This window comes from Vulpes vulpes, chromosome 13 (assembly GCF_048418805.1).
Source record: "Vulpes vulpes isolate BD-2025 chromosome 13, VulVul3, whole genome shotgun sequence".
In the NCBI taxonomy this organism is placed as follows: Eukaryota; Metazoa; Chordata; class Mammalia; order Carnivora; family Canidae; genus Vulpes; species Vulpes vulpes.
The window spans coordinates 73,804,801-73,829,261 of record NC_132792.1 but is presented as its reverse complement, the minus strand read 5'-3'; the positions used below and the strand labels follow the sequence as shown (position 1 = coordinate 73,829,261).

General features: G+C 37.4%; 1 protein-coding gene across 4 annotated transcripts in view; it reads right to left on the bottom strand.

The window, feature by feature from the left end:
* ATP6V1H (ATPase H+ transporting V1 subunit H) overlaps nt 1–24,461 on the bottom strand; it is a 127,134-nt gene that overhangs the window by 16,572 nt on the left and 86,101 nt on the right. For 2 of the 4 annotated variants that reach the window (XM_072734735.1, XM_026011408.2), the window contains one exon: nt 21,148–21,261. The exons of the other annotated variants lie outside the window; for them this stretch is intronic. In XM_072734735.1, coding sequence (XP_072590836.1) covers nt 21,148–21,261 — 114 coding nt within the window. The remainder of the gene's footprint in view (nt 1–21,147; nt 21,262–24,461) is intronic. 4 annotated transcript variants of the gene reach the window in all.

The following is a 24,461-nucleotide window of genomic DNA, read 5'->3' as shown; positions in this document are numbered from 1 at the left end:
TTCTACATTTGTTAAGGTGTGTTTTACGTCTCAGAGTGTGGTATTGGTAAATGTTCCATGAGCTTGAGAGAAATGTATATTCGGTTGTTAGTGGCTGAAATAGTCTACAAATGTCTATTATATCCAGTTGATTGATGGTGCTGTTGAGTTTAACTATGTCCTTACTGATTTTCTGCCTGCTAGATGTGTCCATTTCTGAGAGAGGGATATCAAAGTCTCCAACTATAAATGTAAAATTCATCTATTTCTCCTTATAGCTGTATCAGTTTTTGTCTCACATAGTTTGATGCTGTTGTTAGCATGTTAACAATTACAATACCTTCTGGGAGAACTGACCCTTTTAGTAAAGCCCTTCTTCTATCCCTGATAAACTGTCCTTAATTTGTAGTCTGTTTTGTATGAAATCAATACAACTACTCCTGCTTTCTTTTGATTAGTGTTAGCATAGTATATTTTTCTCCATCTATTTACTTTTAATCTATTTTTGCCTTTATATTTAAAGTGGATTTCTTATAGACGATATATAGTTTGGTCATATTTTTTATCCACTCTGATAATCTCTTTCAATTGGTACAGTTAGACTACTGAAATTCAAAGTGATCACTGATATAGTTAAAATAATATCTACCATACTCATTACTATTTTCTATTTGCTGCCCTTGTTCTTTTGCTCCTAGTTTTGCCTTCTACTCTTTGCCTTTTGTGGTTTTAACTGAGCAATTTGTATGATTCCATTTTCTCTCCTTTCCTGGCATATTAGTTATACTTTTTTTACCTTTTTAATGGCTGTCCTAGAGTTTGCAGCATACGTTTATAATTAATCCACATCCACTTTCAAATAACACTATACCACTTCATGGGTAGTGTGAGAACACTGCTGTCATCTATTTCACTTACACATAAATGTACAGAAGCATATACACACACAAGCATACATAATCAAATAGAATGTTGCTACTAGTATTTTGAATAAACTGCTGTTTTATCAATTAAGAAGAAAAAGAGGGTGGCTTTTCTGAGGGTGGCTCAGCGACTGAGCGTCTGCCTTTGGCTCAAGGCATGGGATCAAGTGCCACATCAGGCTTCCTGCACGGAGCCTGCTTCTCCCTCTGGTCTAGGTCCTGTCTCTCTCTGCGTGTGTCTCTCATTAATAAATAAAAATAAAATCCTTAAATTTTTATTTTATTTTATTTATTAATTAGAGAGAGAGAGAGAGAGGCAGAGACACAGGCAGAGGGAGAAAAGCAGGCTCCATGCAGGGAGCCTGACATAGGACTCGATCCCCTGGCCTCCAGGATCACGCTCTGGGCTGAAGGCAGCGCCAACCACTAAGCCATTGGGGCCACCCCTAAAATCTTTAAAATAAATAAAAATTTAACACAAAAGGAGAAAAGGTTTTATTTTTATTTTTTTATTTTACCTTCAGTTATTCCTTCTTTCTTCTTTGATGTTCTTCCTTTCTCTGTGTAGATCTGAATTTTTGACCTTTAATATTTTCCTTCTGTCTAAAGAACTAATTTCTTTCCATATTCCTTGTAGGGAAGATCTACAAGCAACAAATTCCCTCAATTTTTGTCTAAGAAAATCTTCATTTCTCCTTTACTTCTGAAAGATAATTTTACAGAAAACAGAATTCTAAGGTGGTGGGGTTTTTCCTCTCATCACTTCAAATATTGCACTTCTTGCTTGCATGGTTTCTGAGAAGTTGGATGTAATTACTTTTGTTCCTCTATATGTAAGGTGGGATTTTTTTTTTTTTTTTTTTGCTCTGGCTTCTTTCAGGATTTTTTTTTACTTTGATTTTCTGTAATTTCAAAAATTATATGCCTCAGTGTACATTTTTGGCATTTATCCTGCCTGGTATTCTCTGACCTTCCTGGATCTGTCGTTTGGTGTCTGTAATTAATTTGGGGGAACTTCTCAGTCATTACTGTTTCAAGTATTTCTTCTGTTCCTTTCTCTCTCTCTTCTCCTTCTGGCATTCCCATTACATGTATTTTACACCTTTTGTAGATGTCCCACAGTCCTTGGTTATTCTAGTGTGTTCAGTCTTTGTTCTCTTTGCTTTTAGTTTTTGGAGGATCTTCTAGCTCAGAGATTCTCTCATCGGCCATGTCCAGTACATTAAAAAGCACATCAAAGACATTCTTCATTTCTATTATAGTGGGGTTTTTTATTAAAGATTTTATTTATTTATTCATGAGAGAGAGAGGCAGGCACACAGGCAGAGGGAGAAGCAGGATCCATGCAGGGAGCCTGATGTGGGACTTGATCCCAGGACTCCAGGACCACACCCTGAGCTGAAGGCAGACACTCAACCACTAAGCCACTCAGGCGTCCCTCTATTATAGTGTTTTGTTTTTTTTTAACAGCATTTCTTTGAGGTTCTTTCTTAGGACTTCTAATTCCCTACTTACACACTGTTTATTTGTCCTTGCATGCTGTTTACTTTATCCATTACAGTTCTTAGCATAATAATCATATTGTTTAAAATCTCCAGTCTGATAATTCCAACATCACTGCCATGGCTGGCTTCTGATATTTACTTTGTCCCTCCACACTGTGCTTCTTGCCTTTTGGTATGCCTTGTAATATTTTCTTGACAGTTGAACATGATGTACTAGGTAAAAAGAAGTGCTATAAATAAACTTTCAGTGATACGGTGGTGAGGTGGGGGGAGGGGAAGCATTCTACTATCCTGTGATTAAATCTCAGTCTTTTAGTGAGTGATAACCTCTAGACTGTAAACTTCACAACTGTTTCTCGGAATTTTTTTCCTCCCCATTTGGGTGGGATAGGATGGCTAAAGAAAGCTAAAGTTGGTTAGTTACTTCCCTTCCCCTACTCAGACAGACTCTAATAATATCCCAGCAGGTAAGGCTCTACATAGCTAGTTTCCCCTGAGAATAGGTCTTATTAAGAAAAGAGTACTCTGGCATATTTCTAGATGGCTCTCTTTCCTCTGCCCTTGCCAGAAGCCTGCAGGGATGTTTCTCAGATATTTACTTGGGAATCTGGTCTAGCTTCTGGAGATAAATCTCACTGCACAGTAAGGACCCACTATGACTGGGACCCCCTCAAGTTTTTAACTCTCAGACCTGCCCACACTGAGCCTCCTGAATTCAGCACAGTTCAAGTTTTCCAACCAAAGAAGAGCTGTTGATTTTTCAGTCTGTTCAGCTTTTTACTTATTGTTGGGATGGAGTGGCAACTTCCAAGCTTCCTTTTAAATGCTTGTTCCTGATCAGTACGTAGTTGTAACCAAAAGTAATCTGTGCAATGCAGAATATACACCCTACATGACCCCATTACATACAAATACAGCTATGCACCAATGCAATGTGGGAGAAATGTTTGCGTTGTTATAAGGACTTTTAAGAAGAAAGTTTATTTTATATTAGTTATCAAAATAGTATGTAAGCAAATTCTGTATTTAAGGCCTATTATAGATTCTTTCTTCTTGAATTATATTTAGAATGTTAAGGCTTTTAAGTGCATTACAGTAGAGAGAGTGTCAATTTATCCTGAGTATTAGGTCAGTGCCTGGCATACTCTAAGAGGTCAACAATGTTGAATGAAAAGTAGCTAAAGAATCCTACAAAGAAGTTAGAACCTGAAAAAGAATACCTTTTTCTCCTAACAAGAAAATGTTCTGAAACACCAGATGAGACTAAGATCCCAGCAGTTAAACCTACAAATACTTCATAATCTAAACCAGTTCATCACTAGCAGAATGCTCAAACAAAATTTAAAATTATTTTAGAGTCTGCTTATAATAACACTTAAAAGGCTCAATTAAATCCACAGTAAAGAAGCAACATTTAGAAGGCCAAGTTCAATGCTTTAATGATATGTAGTGGAAATGTGCTAAATTAGCTTTATAATTAAGTTTAAAAGATCCTCTAAGCCTACAGAATTATTCTTTAGAGAAGCATTTCCCCACAATATGTGCAAAAACTAAAATAAACCAAAACTTGTGAACCAGTTGTTCCTCTAATATGAATTTATAATCACCTGAAATGAATCTCAGAGCTAATTTAGAGAATTTAGAGCTATTTTTTTTTTGACTGGTAAAGATTATTTTTATGACTCTAAAAAACTTCCATAAATATATTTTTACAAACGATAGGGAAGTTGAGTCTCCTGGCTTGGGTGCCTCCATCCGTGTCCCAGGGCCCGGCTTAGAGACATGAGCTTTGTCCCCCGAGAGACAAGTGCAGTTCTCACAATGGGATACCCCAGCTCATCCGCCAGGAAAGTGTACAATTTGGCCGGTGCCTCTGCCTCCATTCAGTTCACCGCCCACGTTTTCCCTGTCCTATTTCCAGTGCAACAGGTGATCGAGAACCACATCCTCAAACTCTTCCAGAGCAACCTGGTGCCCGCAGATCCCGAGTGAAGACTGCCTGCTGGGGACTCAGATACTCAGGGAACAAAACAGTTGACCCAGAGCTGGGGAAACCCAGAACTGGCTTCAAAGGCAGCTCCTTTGAAGGAGCTGCCTCCATAGTAGACTATGCAAATTTGGAATACAACATGCAAGGAGATAAGAGCTTTTATGTTCGCTTGTCTGATTCTGTTTTAGAACTAAGAATATCACCTATAAACCTTGAGAATCACTGGTCTCCTCACTCTTTTTCCCCCCACATTCAACTTATCTCTAGGTTTTATAGGTTCTATTGTCTCCAACCCTTGACCCTGCCTTACTAAATAGACATCTTCATAAATCCACCACCTGACTTGAATCTGTAGTCTCCTTACTGGTGTTCTTCCTTCCAGCCTTACCCTTCCAAGTCTACCAGCCTGCACTGTCTCTAAAATAATCTTTCTAAAATGATACTGTGATTATTCTTACTAACCTCTACAGTTTTCCACAGTCTTCAGAAAAGAGTTCAAACCTAGCATAACATGGTTTTTCATGATCTGGCCACTACTATGTCTCCAGCTATATTTTCAACTTCATAACCAGATTCCAGCTGTCTGGAACCAGTGGAAATTCCCCAAATGAGTCAGGATCTCTCTGACCTCAATGTACAGACATAACTCTCTCACTGGAATTACACACACACACACACACACGGCCCTCTCCCTCCCCCTTCACTGACTACCACCTCCTAATCTACCAAGAGTTCTTATGTCCCTTCTGCCCAGGACCCTTGCAGGCCTAGACTAGGCCCACCCTCCACATGGCCACACACCTTTTCCCACAGTGTTACAATGAAGCATGCGCCTGTCACACTTCACTACAGGAGTGGCATTAAATTATTGTTCAATGAACACTCTAGCTTTTTCCCCACCAATAAAAAAAACAGTAAAATGAGCTTTGTTCAAATTTGGAAGCCCAACATAAATTTTTTAAGTATAAGATTAATGGAACTATCAATTATCATCATCAACCTTCTCTGTCAAAACCTAGCTTTCAAATTTAAGTAAAATGAACTTCATTTAAATAAAATCTACAACTATTTTTTTCAGCCAATAAATAAGAGGTAGTAGTGTAACTACTTCAGTGGTTTCAATTTCATAAACATTTCAAACATCAAATCATAAAAAGTTTTGGCAATGCCTATTACCATAAAGATTAACAAATATTAACTTTCAAGGGATTATAAATAATTTTTTAAGAACTCTTCAAAGGAAGAAGGGATTTTAAAAGAACATGAATCCCAAACATAATCAGTTTCCTCAATTATCAATGCCAATGCAGGTAGGTCATAGGAGTCCCAAAACCGAATAATCAAAATCAAAACATGTATTTATCATTTGAATACATAAGATTATATAAGTAGATTTAACTTCTGGGAAAGAAATTTTTTTTACTTGTTCTCCAGTATCCGTTTTCTTTCCTTCTTCCTCAAAAATAGAACCACTGAATTTTAATAGGACATGTGACTTTAGTGAAGCCTTTATTTTCCAATTCCTTTGTAGTCACATGACTGAGTACTGGTCAATACGTATAAGGAGAAGTGGTGCGGGGCAAATTCTAGGAGGCTCCCAGTTGTCTGGCCTATCTACCACCAGCCACAGCCATAAGGATGAGAATCACACTCTAGGAATGTCAGGATGCTGAGCTGGAAGAAGCCTAGATCCCTGTGCACTTAAAATTCTGGACTGCCTAGCCCCACCCTTTCATAAGAGACAGTCTAGAACAAACATCTGTCACATTTCAACTATTGTTATTTTGGGTATCTGTTATATCACTAGCTTATCATTAACCTATCCTTCCCATTATTTCTCCTCTTGAATAAAAATATGAGTATCTATACTAGATATACATAGGCTTTAACAAGTGTATGTGACTAGGTCAATTAAACTGGCATGTAAAATATGCTAACAGTCTGCCTACAAACTTAAATAAATCCAGAGAGATGGCAGAACTCAGATTTTTACTGAAATTCTGAAACTTTTCTCAGTGTCCTGCTTCAATATGTGGCAGTCTTTGACACCATTTCCACCTGAACACTCATCATTTATGTGTTGCCTATTCTAATTCTCACCCATGCAGAGAGTAGCACAAAGGTTGACTGAGATGTCAAGCCAGAACTAACAAAATAAAGTTTAACAACAAACAAGATAGAAAACCTTGAGCACTGCAGAAAAGTCAACAAATTATGACCATATAATACTATCATCTATCCCAACTGAGAAACTACCACATTATTCAAGACTACTTAAGCAAAGAGACAGGAAAGCAGAAAACAAACAGCTGGGAAAATAATGCCAAAATGTGATGGTCTGCTTTTATATTATCCTTTGGGAAGAGCTGTAGGTTTTAAGTTGAATGTTACTAATGTTTCTTTTTTCTTCCTTTTTTTTTAATTTGAATTCAATTAGCCAACATATAGTACATCACTAGTTTCAGATGTAGTGTTCAATAATTTATCAGTTGTGTATCATCTAACACCCAGTGCTCAAAACATCATGTGCCTTCCTTAATGCCTGTCACCCAATTACCCCATCCCTCTCCTCCCCTTCCCTCCAGCAACCCTGTTTGTTTCCTACAGTTAAGAGTCTCTCATGGTTTTTCTCCCTCTCTGATGACTTCACACTCAGTTTTCCTTCCCTCCTCCTATGATCCTTAAAACATGATATTATGAGCAACTTGGTCTGAAGAACATTAACCACCGATAAGAAACTATTTAGTGGAGAAAATACAAAGTGAAATATTCTTATTAGCAAAATAGAGAGTAAATCAAAATTCTCTGTTTTAAACATTTCAAACTACAACTTAGACTCAAACTATGCCAAAAATCATTCAAGTAAACAAATAGCAACTACTCTAATAGCTACCTATTTTCTAGTGCTATGCCACAAATGAGAATACTTTTGATAGTAAATATTCTGTTCTACAAACTTGTACATTTGTTTTTATTTATTTAAGAGAAAGAGAGCAGGGGGAGGAACAGCAGGAGAAAGAAAGGGAAAGAGAAGGAATCTCAAGCAGCCTACCCTGCTGAGAGTGGAGCCTGATGCAGGGCTTGATCTCATGATCATGACCCTGAGACCATGATCTAAGCTAAAATCCAGAGTCGATGCTTAACCAACCAAGATACCCAGGTGCCCCTACATTTGCTTTTATATCTAATAGTCAACCTACAGGCCTATAATTTATCATATTCACTCTTATTTAACACGATATTAAGGTAAAATAATTTCTCCTAGCATTTTTTTCCAAATTGGGAACTCCATTTTTATTTTTTTCTAAAGCTTCAACTTAAAAATTTATTTCAGGAAACTAACTGGTCTCTAATTGTGACAATATACAATTCCTACGGTCCCAATTTTTTAAGTATATATTTAATATTTTAAATCCAAGGTACTTAATTGTTTTTTTATTTTTACAAGTACAACAAATCAACATGGTTACACTAAATCATGGCTACCAAATAGTGAATAGATACTATTCTACCATGATATGTAGAGGAACTTCAGAATATTATTTAGTGAGCAAAGATCTAAACAGCTAACATGCTCTGCTATCACCCAACAAATAACTTCTGTATATCTGAAATCCTAAAGCATTAAAAAAATAATGGTAAGTATTAGAAACATTACTTCAAAGAGACTATAAATGATAGAAAAAAAAAAGTGCTTCAAAAATGCATGCTAATATGAGCACCCGGAGAGCTCATTTGGTTGGGTGTCCAACTCTTCATTTTGGCTCAGGTCATGAATCAGGGTTGTGAGATCAAGCCCTGTGTTGGGTCCATGCTGGGCATGAAGCCTGCTTGGGATTTTCTCTCCCTCTCCCTCTGTCCCTCTCCCCCTGCTTGCACTCTCTCTCTCTAAAAAAAATTTAAAAATGCATGCTGATAAATAATAAAACACATACAGTTACTTAGGGGAAGAAAACACAGGTCTTGAAATGGCCAGGTTTAAAATAATTACTTGTAAAACACTTTTAATGGATATTTGATATAGGTTTAAAATAGGTTTTTTTAAAAAAGATTTTATTTATTCATGAGAGACGCACAGAGACAGGCAGAGCCTTAGGCAGAGGGAGAAGCAGGCTCCCCGTGGGGAGCCCCATGTGGGACTCCATCCCGGGACTCCAGGATCACACCGTGAGCCAAAGGCAGACGCTCAACCACTGAGTCACTCAGGTGTCCCTAATACAGGTTTTTTTTTTTTTTTAATTTTTATTTATTTATGATAGTCAGAGAGAGAGAGAGAGAGAGGCAGAGACACAGGCAGAGGGAGAAGCAGGCTCCATGCACCGGGAGCCCGACGTGGGATTCGATCCCGGGTCTCTAGGATCGCGCCCTGGGCCAAAGGCAGGCGCTAAACCGCTGCGCCACCCAGGGATCCCTCTAATACAGGTTTTTAAACTACTCTAATTCAATACAAGTTATACAAGTCATTTTCTTGACTTTACCATTAAGTGGGCGTAACAAACAAAATGATTAGCCAAAAAGGGAGATCACCCACATAACTTAAAAAGCCAAGACACCCAAAAAACAAGAAAACAGTATTAATTTAATCTATCAAATTTGAAAGCTGTGATGAGAGCCATATTTACCTTATTAAAATTTTTATAATCCCTATTCAGTCTCCTCCTATAATGATTTGGGAAGATACTTGACTTAGGGCTTAGGAGTCAGGTAGAGTTAAGTCTTCCTTAGGAGTCACTTTCTTCATACCTAGGAGGTAAGTACTTTCCCTTGTAATGGCAACAGAATCATCACTCTAAACCAAACAAAGTTGGGAAATGAGGATGAAAAGATACCTCTTTTCATCAACAAAGAGCCCAGGAGCCGCAGTTATCAAATGAAGCAAAAAGAAGGGAAGACCTGGCAACCAACCCACTAGGACCAATCCATGAGTTCTTGTGTGCAGAAAAGGAGCATCTGGTTGCTGAGCAATATCTACACACTGCCAGTCTTTCTGCACAAAAGCAGAAGGTGTGGAAGGAGCAAAAGAAATAAAGAAATTTCTGTAATTAAATCAGTCGGCAAACAGACCTGTTTGCTGCAGTGGACTTGGGGGGCAGGGCAGAATGATCAATACTGACAATGTTGATTGTCACTGACAATGACAACAGGTAAAGGAGACAGAAGGTAGGCTAGTGGTACAGCAATTTCATCTGGATACCACAGGAAAGCTCTGTCAAATGTCTTATTAAGAAGGGTCGTACTGTGTAGGTGTAATAGGAAATTATATACTCATTAGGCCCCCAAGTATGCTTTACTCAGCAGCATGACAGAGTGACAACAAGCTTGAAATCTGGAATTATACAGACACATGTTCAAATCTAACTGCATAAATGGGAGAACTTGGGCAATCACTTAACTATCCTTATGCATTGGACTTCATATCTGTAAAACTAAGATCAGTAGCATCTATCTTGCAGAGCTATGTGTGAAGTTTAAAAAAGATAATGTATGTCCCTGGCTACTGTCTCAAGAATGCTAATTCTCTTCTCTCTCATGGTTGGGAATAGGACTGTTCCACTCCACCTCCATCTATTACCTATATAGCACACCCAATAGATGCTAAGAGTGGGAAATACTCTGAATGCTTTCAAAGAATCTTGTTGCTTCCTAACCACTGCCTACCCTCACTTTCAAATTAAAAGTCTGGAACATAAAAAGTTAAATCTTTAGCTATAAGGAAAACAAGTATTTGACACAAATTGGACACCTATCCTTCCGAATTTACCAATTCATTTCAATAAATAATTATTTGCTAAATTGGTTCAGACAAGAGTTTTAATCTCATCAAGAAGAGGTACAGGCAGCAAGGTTTGTCTACACATTTAATAGCAAGACAATCCCCACAAAATTATCTTTCCAAGTAACAACGCCTCCAGAGCCTCTTCAGAGCCTTCCCTTCATCAGTATCTCTCCCCACTCTCCCTCTGATTGCATTTAAACATTTTATACTAAAACAAACAAATGATGACAGCAAACATCCAGTGACTACCTCAGCACCCCTCCCCCCCACTAAGCACTGTCCTTCATCTTTCCTCCTCCCTATTCTAATGAAGCTTCTAGAAGGAATGACCACAAAGACTTGCTTTACTTCTTCATCACCCCTGGGGCAATCGGCCTGCTGAGGGCCACCAAGCACCCTGACCCAGGGCGCCAATGGTGTTCACACTACCGCATCCAAGGTACCTATCCATTCCTCCTCTTCCTGGTCCCCTTGGCAGTATTTTACACTGCCTACCACTGACTCAATGCTGCTTGAAATATATTCTCTTTCTTTTGCTCTCCTAAAAGTATATGTTCCTGGTTTTCTCCTAATTTTATAGCCATTTCTCCTTAGAATCAGTCTTTCACCCACATCCACCCTCCTTGTGTAAAATCTACTCCTCTTCTGTCAATCTCAAAATACTTTTGTCTCACTCTCTAACAGTGGTTCTTAACCTTCTTTTGATCCCAGATCCCTTTGCAAGTTTGAGGAAAAGCATGGACACTTCCACAGAAAATATTTATACATACGCTTTTGTGTACCATTTCAGGAAGTTAATCCAAACACCTCCTGGAGGAAGAGGCCCTGCTCTACACATACATTTCTGGGGTAATCTCAATCTACTGCCATGACCTCAATCTTCTCTCTGATTGCTTTAGCTCTATAAACTCTAGCTCACATCTTGCTCTGGAACTCAAACCTGTATTTCTATCTTTTAGATTTCTCCTTAGATATAATACAGAGACATCTAATTTGGTGGATCCATCAGCTCCTCACTGCCATTCAATTCCTATTTGCTCCTCCTTCATCAGGTACAGATAGAAGAGAAAGTGACCAGGGAACAGGTCCAGCAGGAAGCAGGGAACTGGACGGGCATTCCCAAACTGAGCCAGCTCCCTGTAGAAAGCTCAACTAGAAAATCATGAAAACACTGAGGGTCAGCCTGCAACCATGGAGCAACCCTGATGGGACCTATGGCAGAAGAGCCAGTCTACAGAAAATAACTAAGCAGACAGACTACAGATGTGAGAAACCATGTGGCCAGAAGGAAAAAGGAGGTGAACAAGTTGCTGCCTTGCTTCTCACCAACTTTCTGGTTCCTAGTTTCAGTGAAACTGTGTGACTTTACCTATTGTTGGATTCTGTGACTACTCTGACATCCTTCTTCACAGAGTTTCTTATATTTAAGCTAGCATGAGTAGGCTTGTGTTTCTTCCAAACAAACCATTCCTGGGGAGGCAAAGCGCGTGTGCGCACGCACAAACACACGCACACACACACACAGGAGTTAGATCACAGTTTACAGAAGTACTCTTTGACTAGCCTACTAGAACCAATCACATTCCTGCTTTATTCTAGCAGAATCTTCTAGTGGCTAATTTGTTTGTATAATTTTATCATTTACATTATTTCTTGTGCAGCTTCTATTTAAATATGCAGCTTCTGACAATCTACAAAAACAAGGCAAATATTTTTTATTGTCATCTAAGAACAAATGTTTACCACTCTTCAATTTTATCAGAAATATAAGTTAACAAATTAGAACACATATTCTCACTTAAAATAACTTGAAAGAAAAACAGCAAAATTGTTGTAAGTTGTCAAAACGTGATAAACTGGATTCTGGATTCTGAACATGCAGAATATACAAAAAATCTTAGAAAACAGGTATATATAATACATCTATACACACATACATACACACACAATTCTCTTATGGAGGCAAAACAGAATTAAACAAATGAAAAAGTAGTCTCAAAATTATGCTTTACTAACATTACTAAAACACTAGCCATGAACATATAATCACCTTACCAAATAAGATATCTCATTCATTTATAAGTTTATTAATTTATGTCCAATATGTCTGAAGAAAACAGAGGTCTGCTGTCATCTAAATATCTTATGATTAAACTTTCTTTTTTTTTTTTTTTTTTTTTTTTAAAGATTTATTTATTTATTTTTATTTATGATAGACACAGAGAGAGAGAGAAAGAGGCAGAGACACAGGAGGAGGGAGAAGCAGGCTCCATGTCGGGAGCCCGACGTGGGACTCGATCCCGGGACTCCAGGATCGCACCCTGGGCCAAAGGCAGGCGCCAAACCGCTGAGCCACCCAGGGATCCCATGATTAAACTTTCTTAAAACTATATAAATGTTTCAATGCATTAAAAACAACACATCATTCCTGATGTGCCAAATAAAACCTCTGTACTAATGTCTGATGAAAGGCATGGTTAGGAGATATTTTCCTAATAGCTTTACAATGTCTACATAAAAATACTCCTGAAGAGATCAAAGATATAATGTCATTTTCAGAAAATAATAACTAAGATAGGAAGCTGATAATGAGTCACATTTCTCTCAAGATCACTACCTGAAGTGAAACTTAAAAAATACTGTCTAGGTGCTAGAAGGAAAGAAGTACTAGACATAAGACAAAATTCCTCCTGGCTTAAGGAGGGCTAAGTTGTGGAATGTCAAGTGCCTGGCCATTCTCTCCTCCTCCTCCTCCAGTGTCCCAGGGCAACCCACAAAGGATCTTTTTTTGATTGTTATATTATCTCTTCTACAGATTCAGTTTCCGATGCACTGATGAATACAGACTGCTGACTCCAAAGGCATTACATTACACCAATAAAAAAAATAAAACCCCAGGGTGCCTGCATGGGTCAGTTGGTTGAGCCTCTGCCTTCAGCCTGAGGTTGTGATTCCTGGGATCCAGCCCTGCATCAGACTCCCGGCTCTGCAGGGAGCCTGCTCCTCCCTCTGCTAATCCCCCTGCGTGTTCTCTCTCTCTCTCTCTCTCAAATAAGTATATCTTTATTTTTTTTTAAAGATTTTATTTATTCATGAGAGACACACAGAGAGAGAGGCAGAGACACAGGCAGAGGGAGAAGCAGGCTCCACGCCAAGGAGCCAGATGTGGAACTCGATCCCAGGTCCAGGATCACACCCTGGGCTGCAGGCAGCGCTAAAACCGCTGAGCCACCCGGGCTGCCCAATATGTATATCTTTAAAAAAAATAAAATAAAATCCCTCTGAAACTAATATACTATATGCTAATTAACTTAATTTAAATAATTAAATAACAATAAAATTCCAAAAGGTATTTTGCAACCATTACAATAATAATTGACTCTAGTAAGAAGGACCATTGGATGCTAAAAAACTGGGTAACAGTTTATTAGGAAACACAACCAGTACTCAGTCTCCAAGTACCTCCCCGTAGATTTATTTACAATTACAAAGGGGAAAGTTCATTACATTAGAGAAACCTAATGCCACTTTAAGCAGGTGGAAGTTAACACCACAAATAATAGGTAAATTGACTAAAGAGCTTCTGGATAAAAGTACAAAAGGAACATGCCTTCACCTCATGGTGTTCCTGTCAAAAATGCATACTTGGAAGCAAATCAGGAAGAAACAACAGGCAAATGGAAATCGAGGGAAATTCTACAAGAAAACCTGACCTCTAGTCTTTAAAAATATGGATGCTAAAAGACAAACACCCAAGGATTGTTCTATTTAAATAAGACTAAAGACACATTATAACTAAATGCAGTGTATGATCCTACTGGAGAAAACATATTTGCTTCAGACAATAGTACAAGTAGTAGACAAGGAAATGTGAATATGAGCTATATATTATAGTATCACATCATTGTGATATAAGAAACCCAAGTCCTAGGAGTTATCTGCTGAAGCAATTAAGGTCATAATGTCTGCCACGTAGTCTCACTTCCGAAAGAGAGACAAAGAGACACAGACAGAAAGAGAACATACATATGCAGCAAAATGTCAACAAGGGGCGAATCTAGGTGAAACAAGCACCGGTTTGGGGCACTTGGGTGGCACAGTGGTTGACTGCCTTTGGCTCAGGGCGTGATCCCAGGGTCTTGGGACTCCCCACAGGGAGCCTGCTTCTCCCTCTGCCTGTGTCCCTGTCTCTCTCTGTGTGTCTCTCATGAATAAATAAATAAAATCTTAAAAAAAAAGAAGAAACAAGCACCAGTTCATTCTACTGTTCCTGCAATTTTACAGTAGTTTAAATTCTTTCCAATTAAAAAGTTTAAAAAAATAAAACTTTTTTTTTCCATATTTCCCTTCCCCTTTGAACTAGGAGGGTAAAAACTACATCCTAGGGATAGGGGAGCAGAAAGCTGAACAGTCTTGCTTCTCACTGAACTGCTGTACCAGCTCTGGACTTGTTTAGAAACAAGTACAAAATTCACATTACATGAGAAAGATAAATCCCCCCTTACATAATTTTTAAAAATCATAAAATTGGTATTCAGATTACTGTAGTTGTGCTAAAGCTTCCCAAAGTACTAAGATATGGCACCTGACCTCAGAGGTGACCTTTTAAGGACAATTCAGCCACTCCCAGGCTCCCAATTTCCATTCCTGTGAGGCCGCCCTGACTTTCCATGTACAGCCTGCTGACAGAGTGCCTCTGCCTAGAAGTCCTCCTTACTCTAGTCTCATCTTCACACACTAACTCCTTCTTGATCCTTAAGTCTTAGCCCAGACATCACCTCCTGAAGAAAACTTCCTTTTTGAAGGCCCAGGAAGGGATGAGGCACAGTTCCTAAGCTCCTGTGACACTCATTCACACTTCTGTCACCACTCTCATGACACTGCACTGAAGCTGTGTGCTATTTCCTTATTTTCTACTTCTTATCTATTTTAGCACATAAGCATCTAATAAGTATTCCTGTTCATGCCTAAATCAGAGACAAGAGTAATAATTACAGAGGTAACAGTAAACACCTTCTCAATTGGGAAAGTAACTGGATACAAATAGAACAGTGCAGTGTTTAGCCAAATGCTAAATGTTTTTTTGTAAGGTATTTCTGGGCTGGTTAGCAAGGTAGGGGAAACTGTCATCCAAAACACTATTTTTGTTCGGGTATCTGCAAACACCTGCCCTTAAGAAAAATGGAGCAAGAAGCTTCTGAAGGTACAGAGAATTACAGGGAAATGTTCTACAGCTTTGATACTGTGAATGTGTGAGAAATTTGATCTTTTAGGAACACAGCTGTCCCCTGTACTTACACTTTGGTAGCTTTTTACTGAATTCATTTTTAAAAATAATAAGTAAGGACTGGGAAGAACATAATTTAATTCATGTGACGGTTAGATATATAGTAGGTACCTAATGCATCACTGCAAAATTCTTTTAAAAAGTCAATTTAATAAAAGTGTAATTAAAGGATATTTACATCAAAAGCTGTCTTTGTTAAGAGGACAAGCTTATCACAATTTTTTTTTGAGTCTATTCCTCAAAATTTCAGTGGTGATGAAAACTTATCAATTCATTTCTATTACCCATGAGATTTTTTTCCCCATCAAGATGCAAGATCTGGATGATATAGTAAACTAAGAAAATAATTCAAAATTTTAATTAAATCTCTTAAATGAGTAAATATAAAGTTTGCTTTATCTTTAATTCATTTTATCATACTCTATTCTATTGAGCTTTGATTATTTCTCTCTCTCTCTCTCTCTCTCTCTCTCTCTCTCACACACACACACACACACACACACACAAAGCCCATGAAATGAAATGTTCATGTAATCATAAATGTAACTGTCCGCACCATTGAAAGAGAAAGGAGAAAAAGCATTTAAAAGCAAAGCAAGTTAGTTTTTCTTTTCCTCCCCTTACTAGATGAGACTCTTCCATCCATGCTTAAGTGATCCTTCAAAACACTAATCAGGTATCTGTTTGTCTAAAAAACCAATCCTAATCAAACAAAACCACATGAATTTGACCCACAGATACTTAATACTAGTCACACGCACTTATATGTGAAATCTGCATTTGATTTTATACTTAATTATAAAGTACACAGACTCCATTATGTATCAGTGGTTTTATATTCTTCACCATCTAAATGCTTATTATCCACCTCTTCCAAATGTTTATTTAGGCTGGTGCTTTGCAATAATTTAAGACTTCTGTTATGGCGGCATCTCCAAATCAATTGTAATTAAGTGGTACATAGTGTCCAAACAAATTAGCACAGCCTCAAGACATCTCTAACTAGCAAAGCAGAAACAACTTTAGCCAGGATACTGGGAGCTGCTCAACTTGATGGTGAGGCAACAGGTTATAAAGAATCCCTCTTCACTTGGAATAGGTTTTGATATGCTTTTTAATGAAGTTATATTTGTTTTTGAAAAACACACAAAACATATGATAGATACTAAAGACATTTTCAAAGGTTCTTCAATAAAAATGTTATAAGAATAATGTGGAAAATTCAAGGTACTCAAAGGGTGGCCACAATTTTCTAAATTAATCTTGGAAAATGTTAAATCTGGAAATGTTATGTTTATTAAAAATTACATGGAATATTTTAGTAACATGATTATTAATGCTAAAAGGTTAATGTACATAAGGTTTTTTCCTTCAATTCAGTTCATAATAACTATTTTAATCACTGTGTTTATGACTATGTCCTTACAGAATAACCAATACTCTAAGCAGATATAAATATCAGAAAACAAAATAGTATCACTCACATTTGGCTTGGTGAGTTCTCTGTCATATTATTTACCTGCACATAATATAACTTGAGAGAACAACACTCATAACTTATTATTCTGCTTTAAAAAAAAAAAGATTGAAAAATAATCTAGAAACAAACAGAAAATTCTACACAAGATCCTCTACCTACAAAATTCAGTGTTTCTTTCCTGAAGTCCTGAGCTGTCCATATGCACATACTGTTGCTTCTGAATTAGAGGCTGATTACATTTAAAATCATTCTGTAGGAGAAAAATGATGACATTTTATGATGTTAAATTATAAACTGAGGTTATATATATATAAAAGTTCGCTAGAGTACGTTGTCACAGCTTATAGATTTTGGCAAATTTATTAATATAAAAATCCAGCGCTGCTCAAAGAACAAGGGGCATGGCACGAACGCAGAGCAGTATGGGAAGATCAGAGAGGTTCACATCATTTAAACAGAGGGTTGTAACAGGGACTGACATGCTCAAGACCTGAACTGAAGAGACACCAGTGTGTGCTGACCATCCCCTCCGCTCCCGGCAACTCTATTCCAGCCCCAGGTCACTCCCCACCCACATCAATAAGGGTTTATTCCATTATCCCATGTAAACACAGATGTCAACTACAAGGGGAGAAATTCTAGCTTATTTTAGGATCTGCAATTCATGAAATAATTTTGAAATCAACCATAAAATTTGTGAAAAAGAATTAAGTATTTTCACATGATACACAACTCTGTACTCCCTGTACATAAACTCAAATCCATCTCTGTTATCAAAAATTAATATTTAGCTCCTTAAAACATAATCAAAATCAAAATCTATAGACAGCTCAGTTCTATAATTTCATAAGTATCCAACTTATACCTGAAATGTAATTTTAAACTTATATTTAAAACAAAAAAATTCCCTGCTGTAAAAAGTATTACTTTACTATATCCAAAATTATGATTTAGTCTCAAAAACAGAGGCTTTACGATGCAATATCAAACAAAAATCTAAGAATCACTAAGGGTAGAAAAGAAAAAATCCAGAGTGTGCTGGAAATCTGAAAATGTAGCCCTAAGAGCAAACAATAAGTATAGGTAAACATGCAAAAATGTCATGAAAAGCTGCTATTGCCATTCAGGCAGACTTTTATTCTATTTATATCTATGATTATATTTTAATTATGTTCAACTAACTTATTTCTCTCTATAGTATTAAATCATTTATAAAAAATCATTTTACTTAAAACAAAATGCTAAAAGGAAACAAAGTCAATTCTGTTTTCACATTTGTATTTGGTGTGAAAATAAACAATTCCAAGAGGAATTTTGTAAGATTCAATCAATAAACATCTTTAGGACACCAGAATCGTATTTTCCGGGGGGGGGGATAAAATCTGCTTTAGGCAAGTAAAAAGGCACTCTCTACTAGCATGATTTAATGATGACAAATTGGATACCCGCATAAAGATACATATACAAAATCCTTTTTCAATTTGGGGATACGCTTTGCAGAAGATTTACTTTCCAAATTGCATTCTATTCAATCTCATCTTAATCTGACATTTAAATAAATTTCCATTACTAGAACAATTTTCATCTCTGGCACAAAGAGACATGGAAATGTATATGTCACAACAAAATACATGTCACAACAAAATTTTTCTTCATATGAAATTTTGTTTAAAAAAGAAAGTGTAGGAAAACACTGACATTAAGCTTCTCTATCACAGGAGATTTATCATAATTAAAACAAAGTTAAGAGACCTTAGCACATAATGACAGAAGAGGAAAAGGGATATTCTCTCATCAGCTAGTCAGTGACAGAGAGCAAAGAAAACAGTCTCTGGCTACAAAGACATTTACTTTTTCTTTTGTAATCATACATTGAAAAATGTACCAAGAAACTAAATCAAGTTCCTAAATTTAAGGAAAATATTCCAATTGCAAATGTATCATCATCAATGCATGATCATTTCAACAAAAATTCTCAACCAAAAAATTTTCTCCATTGGCAAAGAAATATACCCCTCTTTTCTTCCACATCAGAAATATACATTAAAAAGAAACCCTAAACCCAACAATAGTTCCTTTATGAGAAAGAACTATTAAAAAGAATTTTTTATTAACAAAACAGGACCTATACTTCAGCAATCTTAATTTAAACAAAAATGGAAAATAAAATTGTTTCACAGAAGGTAAATAATAAGTTTGCTGTTTGTAATAGCCTCAAACTCTACTAAATGCCAACATTCTTTCAATTAATTTAAGAAAGAGGCATAAACAAATGAAGAGATAAAATTACTAAATAATTCATTTCTGTTGAAAAACTGACCCATGGTAAGGTGAAATAAGGAGAGAAATCCAGTTGAGTATTCTGCTTTTACTGACAGCCTTGAAAAGTTTTTCGCTCCTCCTAAATAGATGAAAACCATTTGAGTACCCTCTGCTTTGATCCCTTTCTTCTTGCACTGAGTATATGAAAACAAGCAAAAACGCTTTCAGTCCATCAAGTGCAGCTAGCACTAGCGCTGACATCTATCCAAGTTCATCTACTATTTGTTATCTCAACTTTCAGTGTTCTAATCCAAGCCACTAACCATCTCTACTCTTGACCACAATGTGAACCTATTAAAATAGTCCTTTGCCTTCATGCTTACCCCTGCATAATCCATTCACCAGGGAGTAGCCTCAGAGATCTTTTTAAAACATACGCATCAAATCTTGTCAATTCTCTCATTTAAAAACCTTTGAATAGCTTTCAACTCAAAACTAAGAGTCAAATGGTAGCCTACAAGACCCTACATGATCGGTTCCCTGACAACCTCTCCTTGCCTATCTTCTTCCATGTTGGCCCTCACACTACCCTCAAATTAGAGACTTTCAAGCTTGGCACTATTGATATATTAGGAAGGACACTTCTTCATTGTAGGGGGCTGTCCATGCATTATAGTATGTTCAGCAGCACCCCTGGCCTCTACTCACTTGTACGTAGCACCAGCACCCCCCTCTGTGGACAAGCAAAATATGTCCTCAGACATTGCTTTTAAAAAAAAAACAAGCTTCATGGCTCTTTCTCTCTCATCCTCTTTACCTGAAATGCTTACTTCTAATACTTGGGTTGTATAGCTAGTTACGTATCATTAAAGCATCAGCTTAGTTGTTTTGGCCTACTCAGAGAGGCCTTCTCTACTCATCATATGTAAAGTTGCACCTACTTCCATCATACCTATAGCCCATCATTTATATAAAGTACATAAAAGGTGGTTTCTGAAAGAATGCATAAATGTATTTGTGAAAAAAGTGCTTAAGTGGCAACATCATAGTATTTCATATATGATGCCATAGTAGCTCTCCTGGATGGTCCCCTATACTGCATCTTTCAAATGCATGCTTTCCAAGGCACCATCAATTCTTTCCTTTGGAAGTACTGGTAGTGTTATTGTCAGTTACAAGGAACATGCATTTGTTCACTGCGCCTTAACAAAACAACCCAACCCCAAAGCACCCTTCAAAATGGTGGATAATAGAAAGGTATGTGAACTGTTCAACAGAGCACTGAAAGCACTCAATACCCAACCAACTCACAGTGAAAAACAGCCATGGCAAAGGAATTCTGGTTTGTTTCATCACAGACACGAAAAGCTCACCATTATATCTAAACAGTCACTTTTCAATTTATCTTGTTTCAAGCAGATACAAAAAAGCAAACAATTTTTATCTGAGAAGTAAAAACAAATGAGAGAAAAACATGACTTCCATTATTTCAAAAGCAAAAGGCTATAATGAATGAAATAGGAGAGCTGAATCTCAGCTTTTATTGTTTTCACATAAACTTGTAAAAACCATTCAGGTTAACCATATGCTGAAAAGTAAAACCATGCAAAATTGTAAAGTCTCTGATCAGTAATCCAACTGGATTACTTTCAACTCCAAAAAAAAGACTGATTCACTTAAGCCACAATTGTCCTTTTAGTTACTTCTGGAGTTGTTTTTTATATTAGTACTTTGAATATACATTTTTTGAGAACATCAAACCCATTGGTCTTTCCAAAATGATGTTATTGCTCTCAATTACTAAAATATATTTCTAGATATTTACTCAAAATTGCTGATTTAAAAAACTGTCATTCATCAGAACATTTTATATAAGAACCTTTGGAAGGGGTAGGTGAGATCTTGCAGATCAGTGTGGAAGAGGGAAGGAAAAGTCAACACATACCAGTTGTGCACCATGAGCTTCTGCACAGCCAGAAGAGCATTGTAGCGAACTTGCTGGTCCTCATGGTGCATGTGGTTCATTACCAGCTGCTTCCCACCAAGCTGTTCAATAACCCTGAGGAACAGAAGCCATTTTGTGAAGATGCTGCCATTCCTTTCTAACTCATGCTGTTAGTCAGCTGAGAGCCATATACCAAAGTGCCAAGGGATTTTAAAGAGAAAAGTTATAATACAGGTAAGTAAACTGACACATGCCTTTTTTATATCATTTTTTATGAATCACAGATTTAAAATATTCAAGTTTGCTCTCTTTTAAATTCTTACTGGAAAATCCAGCTGTTACTCTCATCTCCCAATCCAGGCAAATATCTATGGATAACTCAGACTGTTGTAGTGCTCTAGAGTATGGTTTTCTATGTTGAGTATTAAAAGCTTTTTTTTTTTTTTTTTTGAGATTTTATTTATTTATTTGACAGAGAGAGAGCACAAGCAAGGGGAGCTGCAGAGGGAGAGGGAGAAGCAGGTTGTTACCCAATGAGCAGGGAGCCTGATGTAGGGCTGGATCCCAGGACCCTGGAATCACGACCCTCATGAGCCAAAGGCTGGATCCCAGGACCCTAGAATCATGACCCTCATGAACCACTTAACCAGCTGAGCCACCCAGATGCTCCTAAAACTTCTTTATTACCAGTATTTCTAGTTTGCTTAAAAGCTGTGTATTGAGCACCACCTAATGTCTGCCACAATATCAGATCAATATTAAGTCCACCAGTTGCCGTGCTGTGAGGCTCAGATGCAGATTAACAGGAAACACAGGGTTAATTAAAAAGTACCCAGGAGAAGCCATATTAATTCCCTGAAAAAGACTTTAAAAAAGATATCTGTCCTTTATTATAATGATGCAATAGGCCACATGACCTCCTGGCCAGTGAAACAGGGGAGAAAATTCCTACTGTCAAGAGCACTAAGGTGATTGAAACTGACACTGGCTTTCTATCACTGCATCCCCTAACACCCTGAAAAATCCAGCTGCTACAGATGCAAAAGTGAAGCAAAAATGGTGATTTGTTTCATGAACAGAAAGAGGTTCTCCATTCTGTTGTAAGGGTGCGGCTGCAGCTAGAGCTGTGTAGCCTCTTAATGCCAGCACAACAGTGTGGAGTCTCCAGGCTGTACTGTCTAGTGGGCAACACCGCCACCGCTACACAGTCAGCAATAATGCAGCAGGGCCTCTGGCGGTCGTAGACAGTCTCGAGGATGGGTAGATGGGGGTCAAGGGTGAAAGAGAAGTTCTTACCTCTATATCCTTTTATACTTTAAAGCATCTTTAAAAAAAAAAAAAAGTATTGAATCAAGGGAAAAAATGTAGTATAATTATAACCAAACATCAATTGAGTGTTTGTTATGTACCAAGTACTGTGCTCTAAAACATTATTTTATCTAACATCAGTTCTATTCATTATATGTTATATCAAGTCATTTAATCTAGTAAATTCCTTCCTGACAAATGAGGGGAACAAGGACACCTCCCTTATGGCATTGCTGTGAAGCCCAGGTCCCTGCAATACGGTAAGCCCCTTTCTGCTATGATAATGATAATGACATCGATGATGGTGATGGTGGTTATGAGGACACAGGGGCTGCCCCTCTTCAACTTATTCTCCTCACTGTAAAGTGATCTTTCCAAAAATCTGAATTATCATTTTCCCTGCTTAAAATAGTGGCTAACTGGGTCTTTCACAGTCTGACTTGGAGTTCTCATCCAGGTGCCCCCACAGAGCACAGCCACACACCTGTGCTCTCTGCACTCGGACTCCCCTAGCCTTCTCTCAGGTCCTTCAGCCACAGACTCTTGGTACATGCTGTTTTCTCTCCCAGAAGCTGTCCTACTTTATATAACATCTCACTTTATAGGGAAGGTAACTTCTATTCATCTTTCAGATCTTGCATCAATTGTCACTTCCTCAGGGAAGTCTTCTCTCTACCCATATTGATCCCCAAATATGCCCTTTTCATGGCACCGTGTTATCTTTCCTTCATTGTACTCATCTGAGTTGCGTGAGGAAGATGCAAGATGGCGGAAGATTAGGGGACCCCCAAACTTACCTAGTTAGCTCTTTCAAACTATCCTGAACACTTATGAATTCAACCTGAGATGTAAAGAAAGAAGAGCTAGAATGCTATAGAGAGAAAAGTGATCACTTCTTACAAGGTAGGAGTGCAAAGAAGAGAAATGGAGAAGATATATCAGAAGTACTCATCTGAGTTGCAATTTTACACCTGAATAACTTTCTAAAATATCAAATGTCTCCTTCATTAAATAAGAAGATCCATGAAGGCCAAACTATGCATGGCATTGCTTACCCTATGTTCCCAGGGCTCAGGACAAAAAGTTCTCATCAGATATCTATTAAATATATTACCAAATTTTATTAATATGTACTACACTAATAACAATATTATCTAGTTAATTTTTGTCAAAATGACATCATTAAAGGACAAGTAAGCCGTCAAAAAAGATAGGCCTTTATTATAGCAAAATTGCCTGACAATAACCCTCCCTCAATTGCTATAGCATACCATTACTAGAATTCTAAATAATTATAATAGCAAATATCTATACAACACTTACTATTGGCCAGTTGTTCATCTCTGCACTTTCCAATATTAACTCTTTCAAAAGTTATAAGTAGTCTAGGATGGCAGTCAGGATTAATGATAAAGAATAGAAATTTAAGAGAAAAATATACAAATCAGGAATAACATTCAGGAAAAATAAAGTCCCATGGTCTAAGGTATCTTATTCTCACATGTGCTTAGAATTATCCATTCCCACACTAGAAAATACTGATCTGCTTAAGCTGATGATTTAACTAGGCATCAGTTTACCTAACACTTTTGTAATACATTAATTTTTTGGAACTGCTGAAATTCATAGGTATATACGTACATACAGGATGATAATATAGAACTCCTATCTCAGTATCAATTGAGACGTCAAATCAACAGATATCAGACACTAAAGTGAATCCATGAGAGAGTATCAAATACAGATTTTATAAAGAACTCTAACAATTTTTAATCCCCTTGGAGAATTCTATTTCAAATATTAAAGGATCCAGGGAGGGGAAGGATGATTTGTATGTAATCTGTGGAACATGATGGATCACATGGTAGGCCTCTGCCCTGCAGAAAAGAACAGGTGGTAATGGCTTCCAACCCCATGCCAAGGAAACCTCACACAAGAGACAGGCGCACATTTTCTAGTCCGGTGCCTGACAATGACTCAACCCTGAGAGGTCACGGTAACCAGTA